Below are 20,784 nucleotides of genomic sequence, written 5' to 3'. Positions count from 1 at the left end.
ATATCACCGACACATTATTGGATTGTGTAGGAGAATGTGTTGGTAATTTCTGATGGAAATTTTGTGTCAGTATTCCCTCGGTATTTCCTACAAATATACTTGTCTCGGTCAATTCCGTCAGTGATGCTGATTTTTCTTGTAGTGTATGTCATTATTTTCCATATATAACAAATAAAGTACGTTTTTATATCATAATTTAAAATTCTAAACTTCAGTTCATAAATTTTAAACCCTAGATAATATATCTTAGATCCATAATTTATAAACTCGTATTCTTAAAATAGATTAAAAGTAATGATTTTATTAATTTGACATCAATCAAAATTAGAACTTGACATAATTGTAGATAGTTTTTCAAATATGAATTTATATATAAATTTCCGTTGATATTTTTGCAAAAACAATAGGCCTGTTTTGTATGAAATAGTCGCGTAATAAGCCCACCTCTTTAGCCCATTTGTCTTAAACCCTACCGCAAAATCCCTTAATTCTCAATTTGAGTTGCTTCTTTCTTCCCTGTAACAATCCAACGTTGTAAACCCTAATCATGGGCTCCAAGTTACTCTGCAACAACCTTATCAAATTTCGAATTGCAGCTTTTAGCAGATTTTATTATACTAATAGATCTCAAAAGGTTACCTTGTACTCAAAAATCAGTCCGTTAGGACATCCCGGTACTAGTTTACTGCCAGAGCTTGAAGATTGGGTCCAAAATGGGAACAAGGTCCGAGTTGCTGAGCTTCAGCGCATTATTCGGGACCTGCGTAAGCGGAACCGATTCTCTCAAGCTCTTGAGGTCTGGAATTTCTCATTTCTTCTCTGTTTTCTGGTGTTGATTCTGTTGGATTACCTGAGAAATTTTGGGAAAGGATGTTGCGGTTTATCTTTTACAATTCCTGGTTTTATGATCAATAATTCAATGTTAGTGTGCCCTAGACCTTAGTAATCCTTTCAGCTTAACCAATTCCTTGCGAATTACAAAACATGGAGAATTATAATGCTTTCTTATTTTACTTTATCTTACTGCGGAAACGGTAAAACGTTGTTGTCGTGTGACCAGAGGTCACGGGTTCGAGTCTTAGGAGCGGCCTCTTGCCAATTAAATTGGCAAGGGAAGGCTTGCCCCCAATACACCCTTGTGGTGGGACCCCTCCCCGGACCCTCGCTCAGCGGGGACGCGTAATGCGACCGGGCCGCCCTTTTTTTTACTGCGGAAACTATGATTGAAATAGATTTGGAATGATAATTTTCTTGTGTTGGATCAGTCTGCAAGGTGCATTAAGCTTCAAAATATTGATTGTTATTCTTAGAACTGGAAAAAGGCAAAGTTATTTTGCGCGTAGCAGTATAAGAGATAGGTAAATTGCATGAACAGTTGCTGAATTTCATTTTCTTTCACTGAACTTTATGTTTGATTTCAATAAATGAAGTCATTCCAGTTAATTTGTGTTAATTTGTGTAGAGAAACTCACCTGAAGACAGCTTACTGTATGTCAACCAAGCGTCATGTTGGATGTCCCACATGGCTGCCACATCAGCCATAAAATCAAACATGTTCATTATGCTGTTTAGTGACATATAGTCAAGCATCTTCTATGTCACTTCAATATTCCAATAAGCTTTTGTATTCAAATCGGCCGGAATGACCTTATTGAGATCAAATGTGAAGGTCAGTAATTTTATTAAAAGGAAATAAAGGAAACGAAGTTGACCTTTGTGAAGACTCCAGACTTGAATGACTGTCGGGTGGTCTTCACCCCAAAAAGATTTTCTGTCAAAGAAGTCCAAGTGAATGCAATATTGTAGTAAAGTATGTCTATATTTGTGAGAACTGAAAATACTTCATGCATTGGATACCCTGTGCATATTTTATGCCTTTCAGGATATTTAGCACTTGTTTGTGTAATTATAACTTGAGGAAGTGAAATGCTATACCGATTTACATCAACTTAAACCTCCTAATAATGTTTCAGGCTTGCAGGTGTCAGAATGGATGAATAAAACCGAAACTTGTATATTCTCACCGGCTGAACATGCTGTTCAATTGGATTTGATTGGTAAAGTTCATGGCATTCTTTCTGCCGAGAACTACTTCGGAAACTTGATGGACAATGATAAAAATGAGAAGACATATGGTGCTCTTCTAAATTGTTATGTTAGGCAGTGCCAAACCGAAAAATCTATCTCACACTGGCAGAAAATGAAGGAGCTGGGTTATGCATCAACTTCTCTGGCTTATAATCACATTATGAGTCTCTACACAAATTTGGAGCAGTATGAGAAGATTCCTGGTCTATTAACTGAGATGAAGGAGAACAATGTATCCCCCGACAATGTCACATACCGAATATGCATCAATTCGTATGGTGCTAGATCCAATCTTGAGGGAATCGAAAGAGTTCTGAATGAAATGGAACACCATCTGGGCAATCAAATGGACTGGAACACATATGCTATTGTTGCCAATTTCTACATTAAAGCTGGTCTTTCTGATAAAGCAAACGACGCCCTGAAGAAATCTGAAGAAAAGCTAGATAAGAAAGATGGGAGCGGATATAACTTTCTGATATCGCTCTATGCAACTATCGGGAATAAAGCTGAGGTCTTGAGGTTATGGGAATTGGAGAAAAGTGAATGTAAGAGGCAAATAAACAGGGATTATATGACCATGCTGCAATCTTTAGTTAAGCTTGGTGACCTCGAAGGAGCAAATGAGATACTGAAGGACTGGGAATCATGTGGCAACGTTTACGATTTGCGGATTCCAAATATTGTTGTTGTTGGGTATTGCGAAAAAGGTTTGGTTGAGAAAGCAGAAGCATTGCTCAAAGAATTAATCGAGAAAGGAAAGGCGATCATCCCAAACAGCTGGGCTGTCATTGCTTCAGGATATCTCGAAAAAGGCGAGATGGCAAAAGCAGTTGAATGCATGAAGGCTGCTCTTTCTGTCAAGAACAAGAGAAGGAAGCTGAACCCGAGAGTGATCAGAGACATTCTGAGTTGGCTCGGTGATGAAGGCAAGGTTGAAGATTTAGAAGCTTTTGTGGCATCTTTGAGCAATAGCATTCCAGTGAACAACAGAGAAGTATACCATGCCTTGTTGAAGGCAAATGTTAGAAGTGGGAAAGATATAGGTGGAGTTTTGGAGCAGATGAAAGCTCATAATATTGATGAAGATGAAGAAACTAAGAAAATCCTTAGCATGAAGAAGCAGTAAATAAGTTTGAATTACTGAAGTCTATTGTTCAGAAAATTTTGAAGTTTTGTGCTTCAAGATCATGTCTTTATCTGAGTTCTTTTATTTATAACTGATACCAGCTGTCCATATTTCAATCTCTTTTTGTAGCTTCTCTTGTCAATTAGATTAACCCTTTTTTTTTATCATTTTTGAGGATGGGTTCAACATTAAGGAATTCACTTTTGCAGCACTCTGAGGTTCTAAATTTATCTGTAGCTGGAGATACATGTTCTATTCTTAAACTTTTCAAGAAAAGAAAATTGCTAATTACCTTTAAATTTAAAGGTGAAGAGATAGAACAGTAATATTGAGTGTAATTATCAAAAACTTTCAATTGAATCTCTCTGATTCATTTATGGTCTATTTCATCTTTCCCACTTTTTTCACCTGGTCATGCCCCTATTTTTCTTTTTTTGGTCTGCCTGTCTACCCTTTGCTGTCATTTTGCAGGTCAGTGATTCAATTGCCTTTGTACGTGCAATTTTGTAAATGCCCCGTGATTATATTTACGGTGGATATCCGAATACGTCGCTTCGCCAAACATGACATCGAATGGCAAATTCATTCTCACATCTCTACTTTGTCTCTTCCTCAGCTTGTTGTGTCCAGCTCCTTCGTCAAAAAAAAAAAATCTGATTACGGGGTCGTTCCTTGACATTCCAGCTAAAATATGGTAATTCCCGTTAAACACCGCCTTAACGCAGTCCAATCTTCATGGACACCGCAAACCCTACTATGCCAAAAACTTCCTGATGGGTCAATTGGTTTCTGCCAGGTTGTCTGGCGATCTTGTCTGAAATGTATTCGGTTTCTGCCATGTTGTCTGGCGACCTTGCCGGAAATGGCATCCTGTATTCGAAACTTCTTGAAAAATGCCATTGACCTACACATGAATTGGGTTTTCATCTTTAACTTGTTGCTCCTTTTAACGCATTGTTGCAGTGTGTTTGATGCAAATAAACTCACAAATTCCAGATATTCACTGGTGAGTACCTTTCTTTGTTAGATCCTGTTTACAACTTCCTATGAAAGCGGCTTTCATCTTTTCATGAATGAGTTTAGACTCTAATAGGTGTCGGTTTTATACTCTCTTCGGAATCAGTTCAATGCATACCCAATATCTCATACTTTACTTCCATCTACCTTATATCTACAACTAGCTTTGCTTCTTTAGAAAATATGTTAATATAAAATATCTAATAAGGACATATTAAATTAATTAACAAATAAATTATAAAAAATAAAAAATTTAATACACAAATTAATAAAAAAAATAATCTAAAAAAAATTAAAAATAAAAATCCATTGGACGAATAAAACTTTATCAACATCAAATAAATACAAAGAGTTGTTCATGAAAAAACTTCCAAACGCTATCATAAATAGCTAAAAGCTTATATAAATCTAGGTAAACACTGTATTCCTTGCGGTTTGAAATGAAACGTTAAAAACTCCTCCAAAAAGTTTGAAACAAACAATTCCTAAATATCCATTCATCCCAAATGCAGTGTAACAACCAAAAATGACAAACATATCCGAGTAGCAAGAAGAAAAGGCTATGTTTATCAACATATCTGATAAACAAAAAAAAAATGCTATGCTTGAGAATTACACATGAAGCCATCAGTTTATCAATGAGAAGTTAAACTTTATTTTCATGTATGACACCAATAACACCATTGACATGACTTAGAACAAGTCTCAGTTTTTCCGGCGGCGGCAGAGTCATTTCCTATTCAGATAGGGTAGATTTCAGCTCTCCACTGCTTTTCATCTCCAGTATAATATCGCAACCTCCGATTAGCTCGCCTTTGTGATAAAGCTGTGGAAATGTTGGCCAGTTCGAGTAGGCCTTTAGTCCTTGCCTCACTTCTTCATCTGATAAAATATCAAAATGCCCAAAATTCACACCCTCTTCTCTCAGGGCATTTACAACTTTGGAACTGAAGCCGCATTTGGGTGCATCTGGGGATCCTTTCATGAACAGCATCACCGGTGAAGAAGCTACCAAAGTTTTAAGACGATCTTCAAGAGTCTCTTTCTCAATGATACCTTTCTCGATTAGAACTCTTTTAAGCTCTCCACTTTTCTGCATCTCCAGAACAATGTCTGATCCACCAAGAAGTTCGCCTTTAATATAAAGTTGAGGATAACTGGACCAATTGGAGTATACTTTAAGACCTTGGCGAACTTCTTCATCAGAAAGAATGTCGAAACTCTTGAAATTCACCTTTTCTTCTCTGAGGATTTCAACCACCTTTCCGCTGAAACCACACTTGGGTTCCTCAGGTTTTCCCTTCATGAACAACATAACTGGGTTGGAATTGATCAGGCTTTCAAGACGTGAGTTCAACGTTGTACCTAAGCCGGTTGATTCTGTGACGCCAGTCTGTCCATTTCCACCTTCACTTATTTCTGTCTTTTCAGAACCATCGGTATCAATTCCATGTTCTCTGAACACTTCTTTTAGTTCACCACTCTCATGCATTGAGATTGCTATGTCACATCCACCAAGGAGTTCTCCTTTACAATAGAGCTGAGGAAAAGTTGGCCAGTTAGAGAACTTCTTCAAACCCTCGCGTACCTCATCATCGGATAGGATGTCAAAGCTTCCAAACTTGACATTTTCATCCTTCAAAATACGAACAACGTTCTGGCTAAACCCGCACCTAGGGGTTTCAGGAGTCCCTTTCATAAAGAGCATGATTGGATTAGAGTTAACCAGCTGCTGCAATCGCTTCACTAACGCATCGCCAGTTCCGGGCTGAGCTTGGTTCACTGCTTGAGAAGAGCCATTTTCTTTTCCCAACTCTTTAATAGTTTCAAGAATACTGGACCCAGCTGCCATTCCAAGGCTTGCAGGGGCTGCAGCTTCTCCAAAATTAGCGGACCCAGCAACCTTAGCAATTTTGTGGGCTAAACTGGATGCATCTGCACCTTCTAATGTGTCAACTTTCTTGCCATCCTGATGAAAACCATGCATTATAAACATTAGCACCAATAATGAGAACAGCAATCGAGTGAAAAAAGGCAAGTGAATTGCTCCATGTCAAACTCAGATTCTCAATGCTTTTTCTATCACTTGAGAAAAATCCCCACAAAACAAGGCACGGTAATAGGCTAAGGGCCCGTTTGGTTTACCTACTGTTTGATGTTGTTATTTGCTGTTACGGTTTACTGTTGGAAAAAACTACGTTTCCAAAAATCTGAGATTCACTGCTTTTGTAAAAAGTCTAAAACGCAAACAGGAGATCCCAAACCAAACACATAAAACTCTCCTTTTTAAAGTGAAAAGGCAAACAGGAGATGGAAACGGATTAAACAAACACCCCCTAAACAATTTATTGGTTACTAAGTTTTTGCATATTACACTAGTCAATCCTTTTATTTTAAAAAATACAATATAGACTTTTTCAAAATCAACTACTTAGACATTACATACAGAATTCTGACAATCAAAAGTTAAATTTTATACAAAATGACAAGTTTACTCATCTACCAGAAGTTATTTAATGTTTCATAATGTTCGATAAACTTGTCATTTTGTATAAAATTTAACTTTTAACAGAACTCTAGATGGAAGGACTAAGTAGTTGATTTTGAAAAAGTCATTTAAAATAGGACTGACTAGTGTAATATGCAAGAACTTAGAAACTTTACACCTATATACCCCCAATAATGTAACTAATCCATTTCATAAGTGGTTCGATATGCTCAAGTGGTTTATACTTCTACAGCTTCCCATCAACAAAAAGTTTATCCATCAGATGACTGATTATTGTCATTTGCCTAGAATTGCTATATCTTAATTCAGCCTGTGTGATCCTTTTATCGCCTAATTATATCTTCACGGTGTAAAGGAGATATAACAACAAAGGAAATGAGGATTTCTAGCAAAAGACAAATTGCAGGTGACTAGAAAACACCATATTACAAATAGTAAAGTACAGCAAGTGACAGACATGCAGTCAACTGTGGGGTACATGTAAAATTGGGCATCTCTATATCATTATTTGGCAGGAACAAAAATAGTGAATTTAAGCAAAAATGATGTGTATTCAACTGTACTAGCTTTGATTGCACAGAACATGAGCATAATGAGCTTAGATCGCATAAATGTAGAAAATGAACCTACAGAACTCAACATCAATCCACCGCCAATGCCTTTAAAGCCCCTCTCCTAGCACGGACACAAGCATATTAGTTTTGGACAAAGGTTAAGGATTCTCCAAGGTTTGACACAGTTTGATCAATTTAAAGCTTTCTTTTTATTCTCATGAGATCATCAAAGTTTCCGTGTCAAAATTTGATCCTTCCTTCCTCTGACACAAATTCTATTAGTGCAAATCATGCTTGATAGAGAATGGCATACAGGAATCGAGGGCAGTAAAGAACAAAAGAGACACATGGTTAATGCCAGCTGGAATCTGCTACATCAGAGGATTGGTATATGAGTATTGGGTTAATAGTTATAAACAGGTGCCTTGGCTTTTGAAATAACAATGTGTCCCTTTTATACCTTTAATCCTCTACTGTCCTTAATTCCTCTGTGACATTCTCCATCAAAGACTTGGAATTGATTTACTAAGAAGAGTATGTTGCTTAGAATCACTCTCACCACTTTTCCCCTCCCTTTCCCCACTGAGAATGCAAAAATCGCTCGGAATCAATAACATTCTGGTTACTTAGATATTCAAGTTAGTAAAATAACAAGAGTACGCAACTAAAACATGTAATGTTACTGCCATATTATCTCATCTCAGCCAAATCCGTAAATGTGCCAAAAAAATCAGCAATCAGATAATTTATTAGTTTCAACTTTCTACCGTATCAAAATCCCACAAATTCTCTCTTTCATAACACTTTTTAATCTAACCATATGACCTATTGATACAGTTTTCGCCATCAGAAACTATAGTACCACTCTGATCTGTTTGAACTTAAACCAAAAGTTCACAGAAAGAACAACTCATAGTAAGGCCTGTTTGGTTCTCATTATAGCATAACCTGAATTTCCATAGCCTAGAAACAAAAACATGAAATTGGCAATTAAGCAGAGTAGAGTAAAACTTACATTAAAGAAAACAAAATAAGGAACAGCAGATACGGAATATTCCTCTGATACCTCCGGTTGCTCCTCAGCCTCAACCTAGAAGAACATGATCAGAAATCTTAAATCCGAATAAAAACAAGATGTAGATATAAGCAAATAATTAAGGTTGAGATAAGAACCCTAAGGAACTGAGCGGAGGGGAAATCAGTGGAGAGGTGGGAAAAGACTTGGTCCATGTGCTTGGAGGCTTCACACCATGTCGCCCAGAAGTGAAGGATTACCGGTGCGCCGGTGCTGCGCAAGTTATCGAGCTCCGCCTTAGACTGCAAGTCCTTCACTATACCACCCATATCGTTCTTCACTCTTTCTCTTGCTCAATCCTAACGCTAAAACAGTCGGATTCCTCTTTCAATAAAAACCTAGAAATTCAAATTCCTTTTTCCCCTTCAAAAACCATGGATCTCATCTGATTTAGCATTCATCCATCACCGTTGATTTGTGGGTCCCGTGAAATATTATGTTGGGATAAATTCTCGATATAGTATTTGATTGTGAAATTTTATAGACAAATAAATTCTTTTCGATTAAGGATCAAAATGAGATAAGAGACAAATTTAATAGTATTTTTTTTAATTTTAACGTTTTTAAGTAAAATTGATTTTATATTAGGGATAAATTTATATCATTTCGTCGTATTTTAAAGTTAAATATGTACTTTTAAAAAAACGTGTTAAGGTTTTAACTCGGATGAAAATGGTTTCTCAAATTATCGTTAGCAAAAACTAAAATTTAAGTATAGCTCGATTATCAATTTGATAATATTTACAAATTAATCTAAATTTGATAAATTTTTAGATATGAGGTTAATTATAATTAGATTAATTTATTAAATGTTGACAATTTTAAAGTTTAGTTGATATCTAAATTTCGATTCAATTATTATGATGATACGAGGAGAATCGATTCGTGAATTGTGTAAGAAACTTTATGAAAAATATTAGACAGTAGACAACAACATATCATAGGTTGGATAATTGTCTAATTTAGTTGACAATAATATTGAGTTTCTATTAGTGTGGAAATGGATTGGTAGGAAGTTTCGTATAGATTTACTTAGATGATCCGTTAAAAGTCAACCATAACACTATTTATTTAATAAACGAATTGACATTATACAAAATTTAAACGGATTGTCAGAGTTAATTTGTTACATCATGGAGTATAAAACCCACCAAAATATATTAGAATCTTTAGAAACGAGAGAAACACACAATAAAATTATCTATAAATTAATAACAATATATATTGTTATTTATAAATATATTTATACTCCATCATCCAATGGTGAAAACACATCAAGTAATGGTACTTTGTGAAAAACAAAGTAACCATAGAAAGCACCTAAAATTAAGGTAAAGGCTATGTTTACTTTGTTTTTTACAAAGGAAGTCTTACTTTGTGTGTTTTCATCATTGGATTAATTTTATACTCCATCATCCAATGGTAAAAACACACCAAGTAATGGTACTTTGTGAAAAACAAAGTAACCATAAAAAGCACCCAAGATTAAATAACCCATTGACTCGTCAAAAATTAATACCAATTATAATGAGTTAACCCAATCTAAAATGGAACTCCCCATACGCATAGCAAAATGTGTATAAGGGAGTTACATGTTGAACTATATATTGATAGCTAGATTCATTTAAAATGATCTTACAAATTTTACAACTTGAAGGAAACTGATAAATTGTGTAAGTCATTGGAATATAATTTATGAGGTCTTTTAAGAAATTTAAACCTATTTTGATATTTAATTCTTAAAATAAAACTATTATCAAGCTTTTAAGTTTTTTTTATTCGTCTAAAGAAAAGCTTTTTATTCAATGTTACTTGAAATTGATTTAGAGGGTGTTTGATTGCTACTTTTCATGCTATTATTGCATTTTCACTTCAAAATGAAGAGTTTTAGATGTTTAGTTAGGAAGCTCTTGTTTGCCTTTTACACTTGAAAAATAGCTTTTTGGGAAAACAGTTTTTTCCAATAAACCGTAACAGAAAATAGTAGGTAAAATAAACGGATCTTTAATATTTTTAATATTTTTAATATTTTGATTCAAATAGTCTATTATCTCATTAGGATAATATCAAAACCTCTTAGACTGAACAAGTGATCAAACAAGAGATCTTCCTTATCGGTGCCTAGTTACCACCTACTCTTAGGTTTTATATTTTTTACCTAACACATTACTTAGTCATTTTATTTTAATAATATATTATTTTTGTATTCTATTAAACAATTTAATTCGTAAACTATTTGAATAATTCAAATATTTGAATGATTAAACTATTGAATAGAATAATATATATATTTTTTTAAAAATGAATAGAATAATAGTTAAAGATTAAATAATGTAGTATTATAAAATACAAAAATTAAACGTGTTAAATAAAACATAGTGACTAATAAATTATACACTTTTATATTTATTTTTTTTAGTTTTAATATAGATAGAGACCTCTTATGGAACATCTTGTATTTTTCTTTTCTTTCTTTCTTTCTTCTTATATTACATTTTTACATCTTGTATCTTTCTTTTCTTTCTTTCTTCTTATATTACATTTTTCAACTAAAAGACACCCTCCTAGCACAAGTAACTCACTAAATAACATAGGGTAAACTAGTTCAATGTAACGTAAAAACCACAAAATTTTATATAGTCATTAAATAATTAAAACTTTTCAAAATAGCATTCACCAAAGAACCATATTTTTATTTTCCAAAATCACTATTTTTAGAGTTTTCTTTCTCTAAAAATTCAGTTAAAATTTTCAAAAATTAAAATTACTTAGAACATCATTAATTCTTAGATTTTTTTTATTTTAAAACCATCAACGGTCATTTTAAAACCTTAATTGAAGCTTAATGGTCATGGCTTTTATGTTACTTTAAAGTTATCTAGTGCAAGTACGTTTGTGAATAAATTACAGATCAGGTTTATATGTACATAACTTTTAGAAGCTTAAACAGGTTTCTATTAGAAGAAACATTTGGAAATGTTGGGAAATTTTACTGCTAAATATATCTATCCAGTTCAACATATGAAAGTAAAATGATTATCTCTGTAGGACATAAAAGGCCAACTTAAAAATTCTGTAATATTACAGCATAACAAACTCCCAAACTCCTAAACTACAATTACTGAAGAATACACACTAGGAGAAATTTCCAAAGTAGCTGCCGCAGAATAACAGGCGAAACTCAAATGAAGACTTCACCACCTGATAGAACGCACTTCTACGAACTTCATCCAAAAACTCACAGCACAACTGCTAATTCCTGAAGATGACAATATATATGACTCCGGTGAATTCTCAAATTCTTTTCCAGTATCAGATAAAAAATACAAAACCATATCAGAAGCATATGGTATTACTGACCAAAATGAACCTGTCAATGCAATGTTTTTTGTTTACATATGATAGTTCGACAAAATAAATATGAATATCATTAGATCCACTTCACCGCAAATATAAATCGATATTAGAAAAGAAGATTCACTATTTTGCATATGATGGACATGCCTATCTAACTGCCTGGGTAGAAGCATTTAAGGTTAATTGACATTTATAAATGATGAACCTGAGACCTAGTGCTCCATAAAATTTAAGGCTCCAGCCCAGTATAAAATAATACAAGTAGCAATTCATTAAACAACTAACCGAACCCCTCACGACATGGATTGAACTTGGTCAATACTCAAGTCAGTGATGTATGAGCAGGAGAAAACAATACCTCAGATTAGGCACTTATTTTCATCCCAGACAATTTGAGTTTTAATCAGAATCGATGACAGAGAATTTTGTCAAGGTAAAAATATGGAGAAACCCGGTAATCCATTTCCTTTTGGTGATCTATCATGCCAGCTTCTATACATACTGTGTCAAGGACTAGATCAGACCAGGGCAAGAATTGCATAGCAGGTGGTGCTGCTACGCAACTTTAGAGAAGGTTCGCACATGGGCATAAAAAGGGCAAAGGTTTAGGAAAAGAATGGGCTCCTATTATAACAGGAGTGAAGTTATCTTCAGTTTTACTGATGGGACCGTGGCAACTAGACTAGATTCAGATTTTGCAACTTGAGAAAAGTTAATAAATAATGGTTGTCGCTGGAATATATTGTACTTGAGAAGCAAGAAAATTCCAGAGCACAGAAGTTGCGCAGAGCAACTGGATATCCTTGCAAAAACATGGCACATCCGAATACTGGCCTGGTTCAGGGTGAGAGAAAGTCAAAAGCAGAAGGCTATCGAAGGCAATGTCTCTTCCCATCACTTAAAGTGCAAAAAATGGCACCAGCCTAAAATTTCTCTTTTCTGTTATAATTTAATAGTATAATAGCAGCTCAATTTTACACTGCTTTGAACCCACCGACCATTGATACTCGCCTTGCCTGGCTCAGCCTGCCCCAGCCAGTTGGAAAGAATTCAGTGGCGCAACTATTACTTTATTTAGGGGAGGATCAGTGTGTACACAAACAAACCCTGTTAAACCCACATTATTTCAGATCTTTGAGCACGTCTATTACCTAGCAAAGGTTACAGACCTAACCATTCCATTGTAGCAACTAACTGAAAGATGTTGCTCTAATTTTCAATTTTCAAAATGGATCTATCCACTGCATATATAACTAAGAAAGATCAAGCACTGAACTGGCATTGATTTATTCCAACATAAGTTACAGAAACAGATAGTTTTTAACATGATTTTAAGGCAAAAAGTGAATAGTAGTGGAGCAACTGAGCAAGAGAGAACATAATCCGAAATTCAATCCTGCTAAAAGAGAAGTGCAAAATGAAATACAAAAGAAAAATTTTGAGGCTCTTAATATATGTTACTCCAGAAAATTTACCAAGAAAAATGAAGAACAAAATCAGTTGTTTAGATTGGAAAAGAATTCCCAATAGGAAATTACCAATCCACTCTTAAGTCGCAGAACTTTCTTACATGTTTTCCATATTTACAAAAAGATTAGAGGGCAGAAAAGAAAACACAGTTCAGGACCTGGTGGTGGGTTCAAATCTCAGCAACAGAATTCTCCATTTGCCAATATAATTACAAATTCTTTATATTTAACTTATAATGACTAAAATATGTTTAAGTAGACCAAATAGCAAAAACTCTAGTTTTGTTTCTTCCTTCCCAAGTTCGAATCACCTGTTCACCTTTTATGAATTCCTTTTATTGTAAACACACGCATAAAAAACATGTTAATCTACTTTTTTTACAACAAGGATCTGAAGCAATTATTCATTTTGTATATTAATTGTCTTTCAATGCCAAGCTCACTGGTGCATAAATCTTATGTAAATCTCAAAACAACCATAGTTATAACATAGTTATAACATACTTTAAAGATAGATATCAATTATTATAACAAGAACTCACTCCTCTAAGATATCTGCAAGGCATACCTGATCACTATTGCTGCTGTTGTTGATTGTTGGGAGGTGGTGGCATACCGGGACGAGGTGGTCCATAATTAGGCGGAGGGGGCATTCCAGGACGAGGAGGAGGTGGACCGGGCATTCCAGGTCGTGGTGGAGGAGGAGGTCCTCTCATCATCTGTTGCTGCTGCTGTGGCGGCATTCCCATTGGTCTTTGAGCAAACTGTGGTGGCATCGGGAATCCCTGTTGCGGTGGCCTAGCAAACTGAGGCGGCATTGGTGGAGGCGGACCGCGCCCCATCTGTCCCTGACCAGGATACACCGGAGGAGGCATCTGACCAGGTGGCCGTATGACAGTCGGACCACCAGGCGGAGGTGCAGTTCCTGCCGGATAAGTCATAGGAGGAGCAGATAATTGAGGCCGTGACAACTGCGGCTGCATCATACCAGGTGCAGGACCACCGACGCCACGAACAGGACCAGATAAACCAGGCTGGGCTTGAACAAGTGGAGCAGTTGGGATCCCGCGACCAGCAGCACGACCAATTCCTGGACCAGCAACGGCGTTAGCAGAGACGGCTTTAGCACGAGATTCGTCAGGAGGAGGAGGGCCTTCGACGGTCATTGAAATCACTTCCTCACCACGGAGGAGAACAAGGCCGAGAGTACGGCGGTCCTCACGCTCCTCGTTGTTCTTCTTGCCTTTGGCTGGTGGGAGTTTGCGAAACTCCTCGCAATCTCCGAGTACAAGGTTCATATGGCGGTCGAAGGCCATGAACTTTCCGACCAGTTGGCGGCCGTCCTGGATGGTGACCCGCATCCGGTAGTTGATATACTGGAGCATCTTGGAGCTCTTGGACATCGACATTTTGGAAATCTAGGGTTTAACCTCCAGAGAGACGGAGACTCTAGGGATTTGAAGTGATGAAAGGAGGCAAAAAATTTGGGGTTTTTGGTTAGGGGTTTTAATAAAAACAGGAAAATTGTGTTTGGACACTGGTACTTATAGTTCATATTTCGCTGATATAAAACTTAAAAAATATTATATTTTATTTTAAATTTTGACACAATTTATTGTGACCATGATGCTCTAAATTTTATTTTTTGGTTTTTCAAATAATGTGATTAGATTTTTTTTTACTTATTTATAAAAAAGAAAAAAAATATTTTTTTACTTAATTTTTCGAAGAAAGAATTCAACATTTTCTCCAGAAGAAATCATATGAAAAAAATAATAATTTCATTTCAACTTTTACAAATATTTATCAAAATAAAATATAGGGATAAGGTATAAAACTACATTTAATGTTGACATTTATGAGAAATTTTATCCTTTGTTTAAAATGGTGTTCGCAGCCAATAGCAGTTTTACCTCTAACGTTGATAAGTTTGGTCAGTTTCAGATATCATTATAAAATACCCTTAATGTTTTGCTACTTATTCATATGTAAATGGTAGATGATAAAATTTGTGACCGAGAAGACAGTCTGATGAATTATTTTTCAAATTGACCTAATTTGCAACGTTAAGTGTAAAATTGATCTTGACTGCCAAAATTATGAGTAAAATTACATAATTTTAGACGTTATGGATAAAATTATACAATTTTAGACTTTAAGAATAAAATTGCTCTTAGTTATCAACGTTAAGGGTATTTTTACATCTTATCCTTAAAATATATAACAAAACCAAAACATAATAAGATGGTCTTTGATTAGAAAAAAAAACTGAAAATTAAATAGTGGGAAGTTGTGGGATGGAAACCATCCTCTTGCAAAAAAAAAAAAAAATTATAAAAAAAATTAAGTGTTGAAAAATAAAATTGAATTTTAAGTGCTAAATATTAGTCCTCTTAGATATTACAATAGGTCATATTTGACCATTTTGAATGAAAAATTATCCGATTTGTTAAATTTTCTACATGATACAATTTTTAAGATGTGTCATATACACGTACCAATTATTTTAATATTTTTTCATATACACTTAAAATGTGGATAAATAAGAAATTAATTTTTTTCTTATTTATCCACATAAAAATCCATATGAAAAAAATAATTAAAACAATTGTCACGTTACAAAAATTGTGTCATTGAAAGAATTAACAAATCGAATAAAATTTTCATTCAAAATTGTTAAATATCAATTAAGGGGACACTATAGAAGTAAATGTTACCAAATAATAACACAAAAGGCAAATAACGAAATTTTAGATACTACATCGGTCAAATAAATCTTTATGCCTATTAAAAACAAGTACTGAATTTAAAAAAAAAATAATTAATAGTAATATTTACGTTAAATATTTTAAGTTTTGAAAATAAGTGATTTTTTTACTTAATAAGTTCAAGTTATATTACTAAATAAGATAAACAAAATAAATAAATACTTAATATATTAATTTTAATTTTATTGAAATAAAGCTTTTCAAATGAATCAAAAAAATTATAATATTAAATAATTAGTTGAAGATGAAAATTTTTAACTTGAAAATATGCGGGAGATAAACTCATATCAAAATTATGAGTTTGGCCTATGTTGGGTTAAGTCTAACTTGTGAGTTGACTTTCTTAACTGTTCGTTGACTTGTCTAGTTGTGTTTCTTAAACTGCCTAAAGAAAAGTTTGAACTAGACTCATGAAATCTCTACATGACTTCATATGCCCTCTTCCTCTTCACTGACCGGACTACTTGGGGTCTTTTGGCAATCATATTAATGATCCCTTCATAACCTATGATTTCTTTTGCTCAATAGTCGGTGCCTTTAGTGATTTCTTTAGAAAACAATCTCATACTCCCCTCCCAATCATTATGTCCAACTTTATCACCAATAGCCTGCAATTCTTGGTTTCATGACCCCCACTCTTGTGGAACTCATAGTATGTTCTATTGTTTTGACGTCTTGAATGCTTGAGTTTCGGCACATGTTTGATGTGTTGTTTGTTCTTTTCTATCAAGTGCAACACTTCTTTTCTTGGAGAATTAAATGGCATGAAGTTACACTCAGGTTGCTCATTTTGCCTCTTGCAATCTCTATCATTGACTCCTTTGCGATGATGCTTCAAATTGTTATTCAGACCCAAAGTGTCCTTTGCACTGGCACTTTTTAGCAGGGGTTAAGCTTGTGTCAATCCCATTTGACGAAATCCTTGGATTGTTGCATGAGTTTGGGCACCGTTTTGGATTGTCATTTTGTTAGCTCTTAGGACAAAGCCACATTGTGGCAATGTGTCATAATATATTGTGACATCAACACTAAGGTGCAGGATCTGGACTGCAATTTTTTTGGAAATGTTCTACCCAATCCCGGAGGTTTCTCCAAGTTCTTGAACTAGGTAGTTGAGCTGCTAGATAATTTTTCTTTCGGGTATTGGCATGGTAAATTGTTGAGTGAACTCATTTTCCATTGGGTTGAAGTTTCAAATTGATCTGTGGCAGTTGCTCGTGATGCTGCCTTTTTAAAGGTGGTGGAGAGAAGACGGTACATAACGGCGTATGTAGTCATAGTACTTTATTCCAATCTCCTGAAGTTCTTCAATTGTTGGGTCCCCATCTTGTTGTATTTTTTCAAAGAGAAGTATTTAAAATCTCGGGGCATTGGCTTACACAATATGCATGCGCACAGTGAGGATCTAGTGTCTGTTACCTCCGGAATACGGGCATCGATACTTGCGTCCACCATAACACTCTTTATCTCCTTATGGATAATCTCAAACAGAGACTCCTTTTGCAAGGCCATCTTATTCTCCTCACTATCGAAGGATGCTCTCTTGTGAGTTGACCATCGAGATCTAGATCCCGCAAAGCTCTTTTGTGCCTTACTCCTGCCTTTTAGAGAGTCCAAATTGTCACAATATTTTCGGATTTTGCATTTATGTGCTAGGGATTATGGTCTACCGAAACATTCTGTGGCATATTATAATCCAAACAGGATTTAGATTCTCTTCCATGTCTTCTCTGGTACAATGGGGATCTAGATCTAGTTGCGCCCTTAAATTGAAGGCCTGAAGGGGAGTAGTCTTCCCCGTATAAATCCTTCCTGTTGAAACACCTTTCCGCTTGATTTTGATTTGACAAAATTATTTAAGTTAATCCCATGATTAAGACAATTAAATTTAAGTGCTTTGATTTAATTGTACTAATGTGTTTGTTCAATATTGAGTATATTAACTAACGAGAACATGAACTAAAAGTAAGACAGAATGAAGTCAGCATAAGCCACAGAAGCTGAGTGAAATACAAACTCAGCATTATAAAAGAAAAGTCTTCTTCAGAATAGCGCTTGAAGGCGAAGCCGACCGAAGAAGCTGAGTAGAATGTAACAAACCGTAGATTAGAGGCAAAGCCGAACAATCAAGTTGAGTATTCGTCAGGACAGCGCCAATGATCCGTGGACTATAAAATAAAGTTCGACAAAGGTCTGCACCAATTCAGAAGCCTCGAAATTACACCAAGAGGCCTTTTCGAGACGCATGGATCGCCTGTCATTTGGCAAGAAGACAAACCTGGCGCTAGAAGACGAACCTGGCGCAAGAAGACGAAACTGGCAAGCCTGACGCCTGCTGAATTCAGACGACATGATTGGCCTGCGATTCTGAATGCTGACCAATGAATGACGCAAGAAGACCGTTTGAATTCACAGATATGTCCGAATTCAAATCATTGAAGCTTCAGATTTTGCTATAAAAGGACAAATTCATCATTTGGATCTTTTGCCGAATTACAAAAAGAGAAAAGAAAAGCAAGATCTTCACTAAGTTAAAAGATCCAAAAGAGAAGCTGTCTGATTAGAAAAAGCAAGTTCTTACTCCAAATTCCAATCATTGTGTAAAAGCCTAGAGTGAATTTGTATTCATCTAAAGTGTTCTTCATTTAGAGAGAACAATCTTGTATCAACTGTAAAGGTTAGAAGAGTGAAGTTGAGTACTCGGTTTTAGTAATCAGCGGTAGAGAAAATTTGAGTGTTCGGTTATAGCGCTCAGTAGGATTGAGTAGACGAATAGAGGACGGCACTCTTGCATACTCAATTTCTTTGTAAACGGTTTGTGCTCTACCTTTAAAGAGCTCAGTAGTGGATTGAAAAAGCCCGGAAGGATTCTAGGGACGTAGGCGGTGAGGCCGAACCAGGATAAGCCTGCTGAGTAATCTCTAATCCTTTCTCTTGATATATATATGTATGTGTTGCTTGTTTAAGTTACTGAGTATATAATTTGTATAAGCCGACGCTGAGTAATCAGAGTGCTGAGTTGGAAGCTGACCTAAAGTGTTATCTCCCAACTCACAATTGAAACAGCTCTAGTCAGTGTCTGATTAAAGCTGTCTCACACTCCACTCAGGCCTACTGACCTAAAGCTGAGTTAAATTATCAAACATTAAATTAAGTCATCCTTATTAAGCTAAAAATTTATATTAGTTCCTACCCCCCCCCCCCCCCTCCTCCCCTTTGGAACTAATCCTATTACATTACACGGGACCAACAAGTGGTATCAGAGCCCAATAGCTCACTAATTCAAGATAAAACTATCTTGGACTGATCCCTTTAAATGGCTGAGAACAGCACTCGTTTCCTTCTTGGAAATCAAACAACACAACTCCCTGAGGGATTATCAATTAGTCGGCCTCCCTTGTTCTTCGGGTCAAATTATACATTTTGGAAGAACAGGATGAAAAACTTCATTCAGACAACAAACATGAGTGCATGGTTGGCAATAGTCCAAGGCCCGTTTGTTCCCCATGAAATTATTGACGGAGTAAATTCTGTCAAGAGTGAGTCTAAGTGGTCAGAGGATGACCTTAAAAAATTGCAAAATAATGCTTCGGCTATCAATATGCTTCATTGTGCGTTACATGCTGCAGAGTACAATAAAATTTCAGGTTGTGAGTCAGGACATGAAATCTGGAAGAAGCTGGAGGTGACCTATGAAGGAACCAACAAGGTCAATGAGTCCAAGGTGAATCAACACATGAGACTATACGAGCTGTTTGAGATGAACGAAAATGAAGACATCTCTGAGATGAACTCAAGGACACCAATATCATAAATGAGCTTAAGAGACTCGACAAGAACTTCACAGAAGAAGAACAAGTGAAGAAAATCTTAAGAAGTCTCCCCAAGAGCTGGCAAGCTAAGAAGACAGCTGTGGAAGAAGCTCAGGACCTGACCACGTACAAATATGATGAGCTGATTGGATCTCTGCTGACCCACGAGATCTCTATGAAGAATTTTGAGGCTAAAGAAAAGTCTGAGGATAAGAAGAAAAAATATCTTGTCATGAAAGCTGACTCATCAGATGATGAGGAGATGGCCATGTTCACCAGAAAGATGAAGAAGCTGTTTAGAAAGAGTGACAAGAACAGCAAAAGGCCATTCAAAAGAAGCGATAAATACAAAGTTGAGTCCAACGACAGTAGATACAAGAAGGACAGCTCGAAGCCTGTCACTTGCTTTGAATGCCATCAAACTGGGCACATTAAATCAAGCTGCCCCACTCTGAAGAAAGAAAAGAAAGGTAGCAGAAAAGCAATGGTGGCAACATAGGGTGATAGTGATGAGTCAACCTCATCAGAAGCTGATGCCACTTAGTCAGCAAACATATGTTTCATGGCTGACGAATCTGCTGACCACTGCCTTTCTGAGCAAGCTGGCCTCTCAGATGGATCTGACCAAGAGGAACACTCCAATGAGGTAACATCTCTTCTTTTGCTCAGAAATGAAATGGTTAATGCCCTGAGTGATCTCTATACACTGACCAAAAAGTGTAATAAGAAAATACGTGCACTCAGCAGGTGATGTGATGAGATTGAAGAGGTCAAACTCAGTGACCTCCGACATCTGCTCCAAGACAACACTAGGCAAGATGAAAATCTAAAAATCATGCATCGGTTTGTCTCGGAGGTCCAATCAGATTCTAAGAAGCTGAGAAAGGACATCACATCTATACAGAACCAGCTGAGCACATCGGCTAAGAAAAGGTTCTATCCAAATGCTGAGTATCAAGGTACTGGTCAGAATAGACGGTACACTCAGCAGAATAGTCAGTGTGAC

The 20,784-nt window shown here is 35.8% G+C and overlaps 3 protein-coding genes across 8 annotated transcripts; 1 reads left to right on the top strand and 2 right to left on the bottom strand.

Moving 5' to 3' along the window:
• The first annotated feature begins 494 nt into the window (after window positions 1–494).
• On the top strand, window positions 495–3,428 carry LOC136233920 (pentatricopeptide repeat-containing protein At4g21705, mitochondrial). Of its 5 annotated transcripts, none has more exons than XM_066023652.1 (3): window positions 804–921; window positions 1,266–1,669; window positions 1,982–3,428. In XM_066023652.1, exons 2-3 carry the CDS (start codon window positions 1,643–1,645, stop codon window positions 3,215–3,217), a joined length of 1,263 nt encoding a protein of 420 aa, XP_065879724.1. In that variant the 5' UTR covers window positions 804–921; window positions 1,266–1,642; the 3' UTR covers window positions 3,218–3,428. The 5 variants fall into 5 exon arrangements, with proteins under 5 accessions (XP_065879722.1, XP_065879726.1, XP_065879724.1 ...); XM_066023651.1 differs by having other exon boundaries at window positions 824–1,358; window positions 1,463–1,669; XM_066023650.1 differs by lacking the exons at window positions 804–921; window positions 1,266–1,669 and adding an exon at window positions 495–796.
• A 1,274-nt stretch (window positions 3,429–4,702) lies between these two features.
• On the bottom strand, window positions 4,703–8,779 carry LOC136232752 (monothiol glutaredoxin-S17). Its single transcript, XM_066022142.1, has 3 exons — window positions 8,471–8,779; window positions 8,313–8,387; window positions 4,703–6,203 (listed from the first exon to the last, which is right to left on the bottom strand). Exons 1-3 carry the CDS (start codon window positions 8,639–8,641, stop codon window positions 4,971–4,973), a joined length of 1,479 nt encoding a protein of 492 aa, XP_065878214.1. The 5' UTR covers window positions 8,642–8,779; the 3' UTR covers window positions 4,703–4,970.
• Window positions 8,780–11,394: 2,615 nt separating this feature from the next.
• On the bottom strand, window positions 11,395–14,718 carry LOC136232852 (uncharacterized). 2 transcript variants are annotated; one of them, XM_066022294.1, is made up of 2 exons: window positions 13,767–14,717; window positions 11,395–11,631 (listed from the first exon to the last, which is right to left on the bottom strand). In XM_066022294.1, exon 1 carries the CDS (start codon window positions 14,605–14,607, stop codon window positions 13,774–13,776), a length of 834 nt encoding a protein of 277 aa, XP_065878366.1. In that variant the 5' UTR covers window positions 14,608–14,717; the 3' UTR covers window positions 11,395–11,631; window positions 13,767–13,773. The 2 variants fall into 2 exon arrangements, with proteins under 2 accessions (XP_065878366.1, XP_065878367.1); XM_066022295.1 differs by lacking the exon at window positions 11,395–11,631 and adding an exon at window positions 13,183–13,530 and having other exon boundaries at window positions 13,767–14,718.
• Window positions 14,719–20,784: the final 6,066 nt, after the last annotated feature.

The sequence above is a fragment of the Euphorbia lathyris genome, chromosome 6, assembly GCF_963576675.1.
Source record: "Euphorbia lathyris chromosome 6, ddEupLath1.1, whole genome shotgun sequence".
Lineage (NCBI taxonomy): Eukaryota > Viridiplantae > Streptophyta > Magnoliopsida > Malpighiales > Euphorbiaceae > Euphorbia > Euphorbia lathyris.
This window is presented reverse-complemented; position numbering and strand designations above follow the sequence as displayed.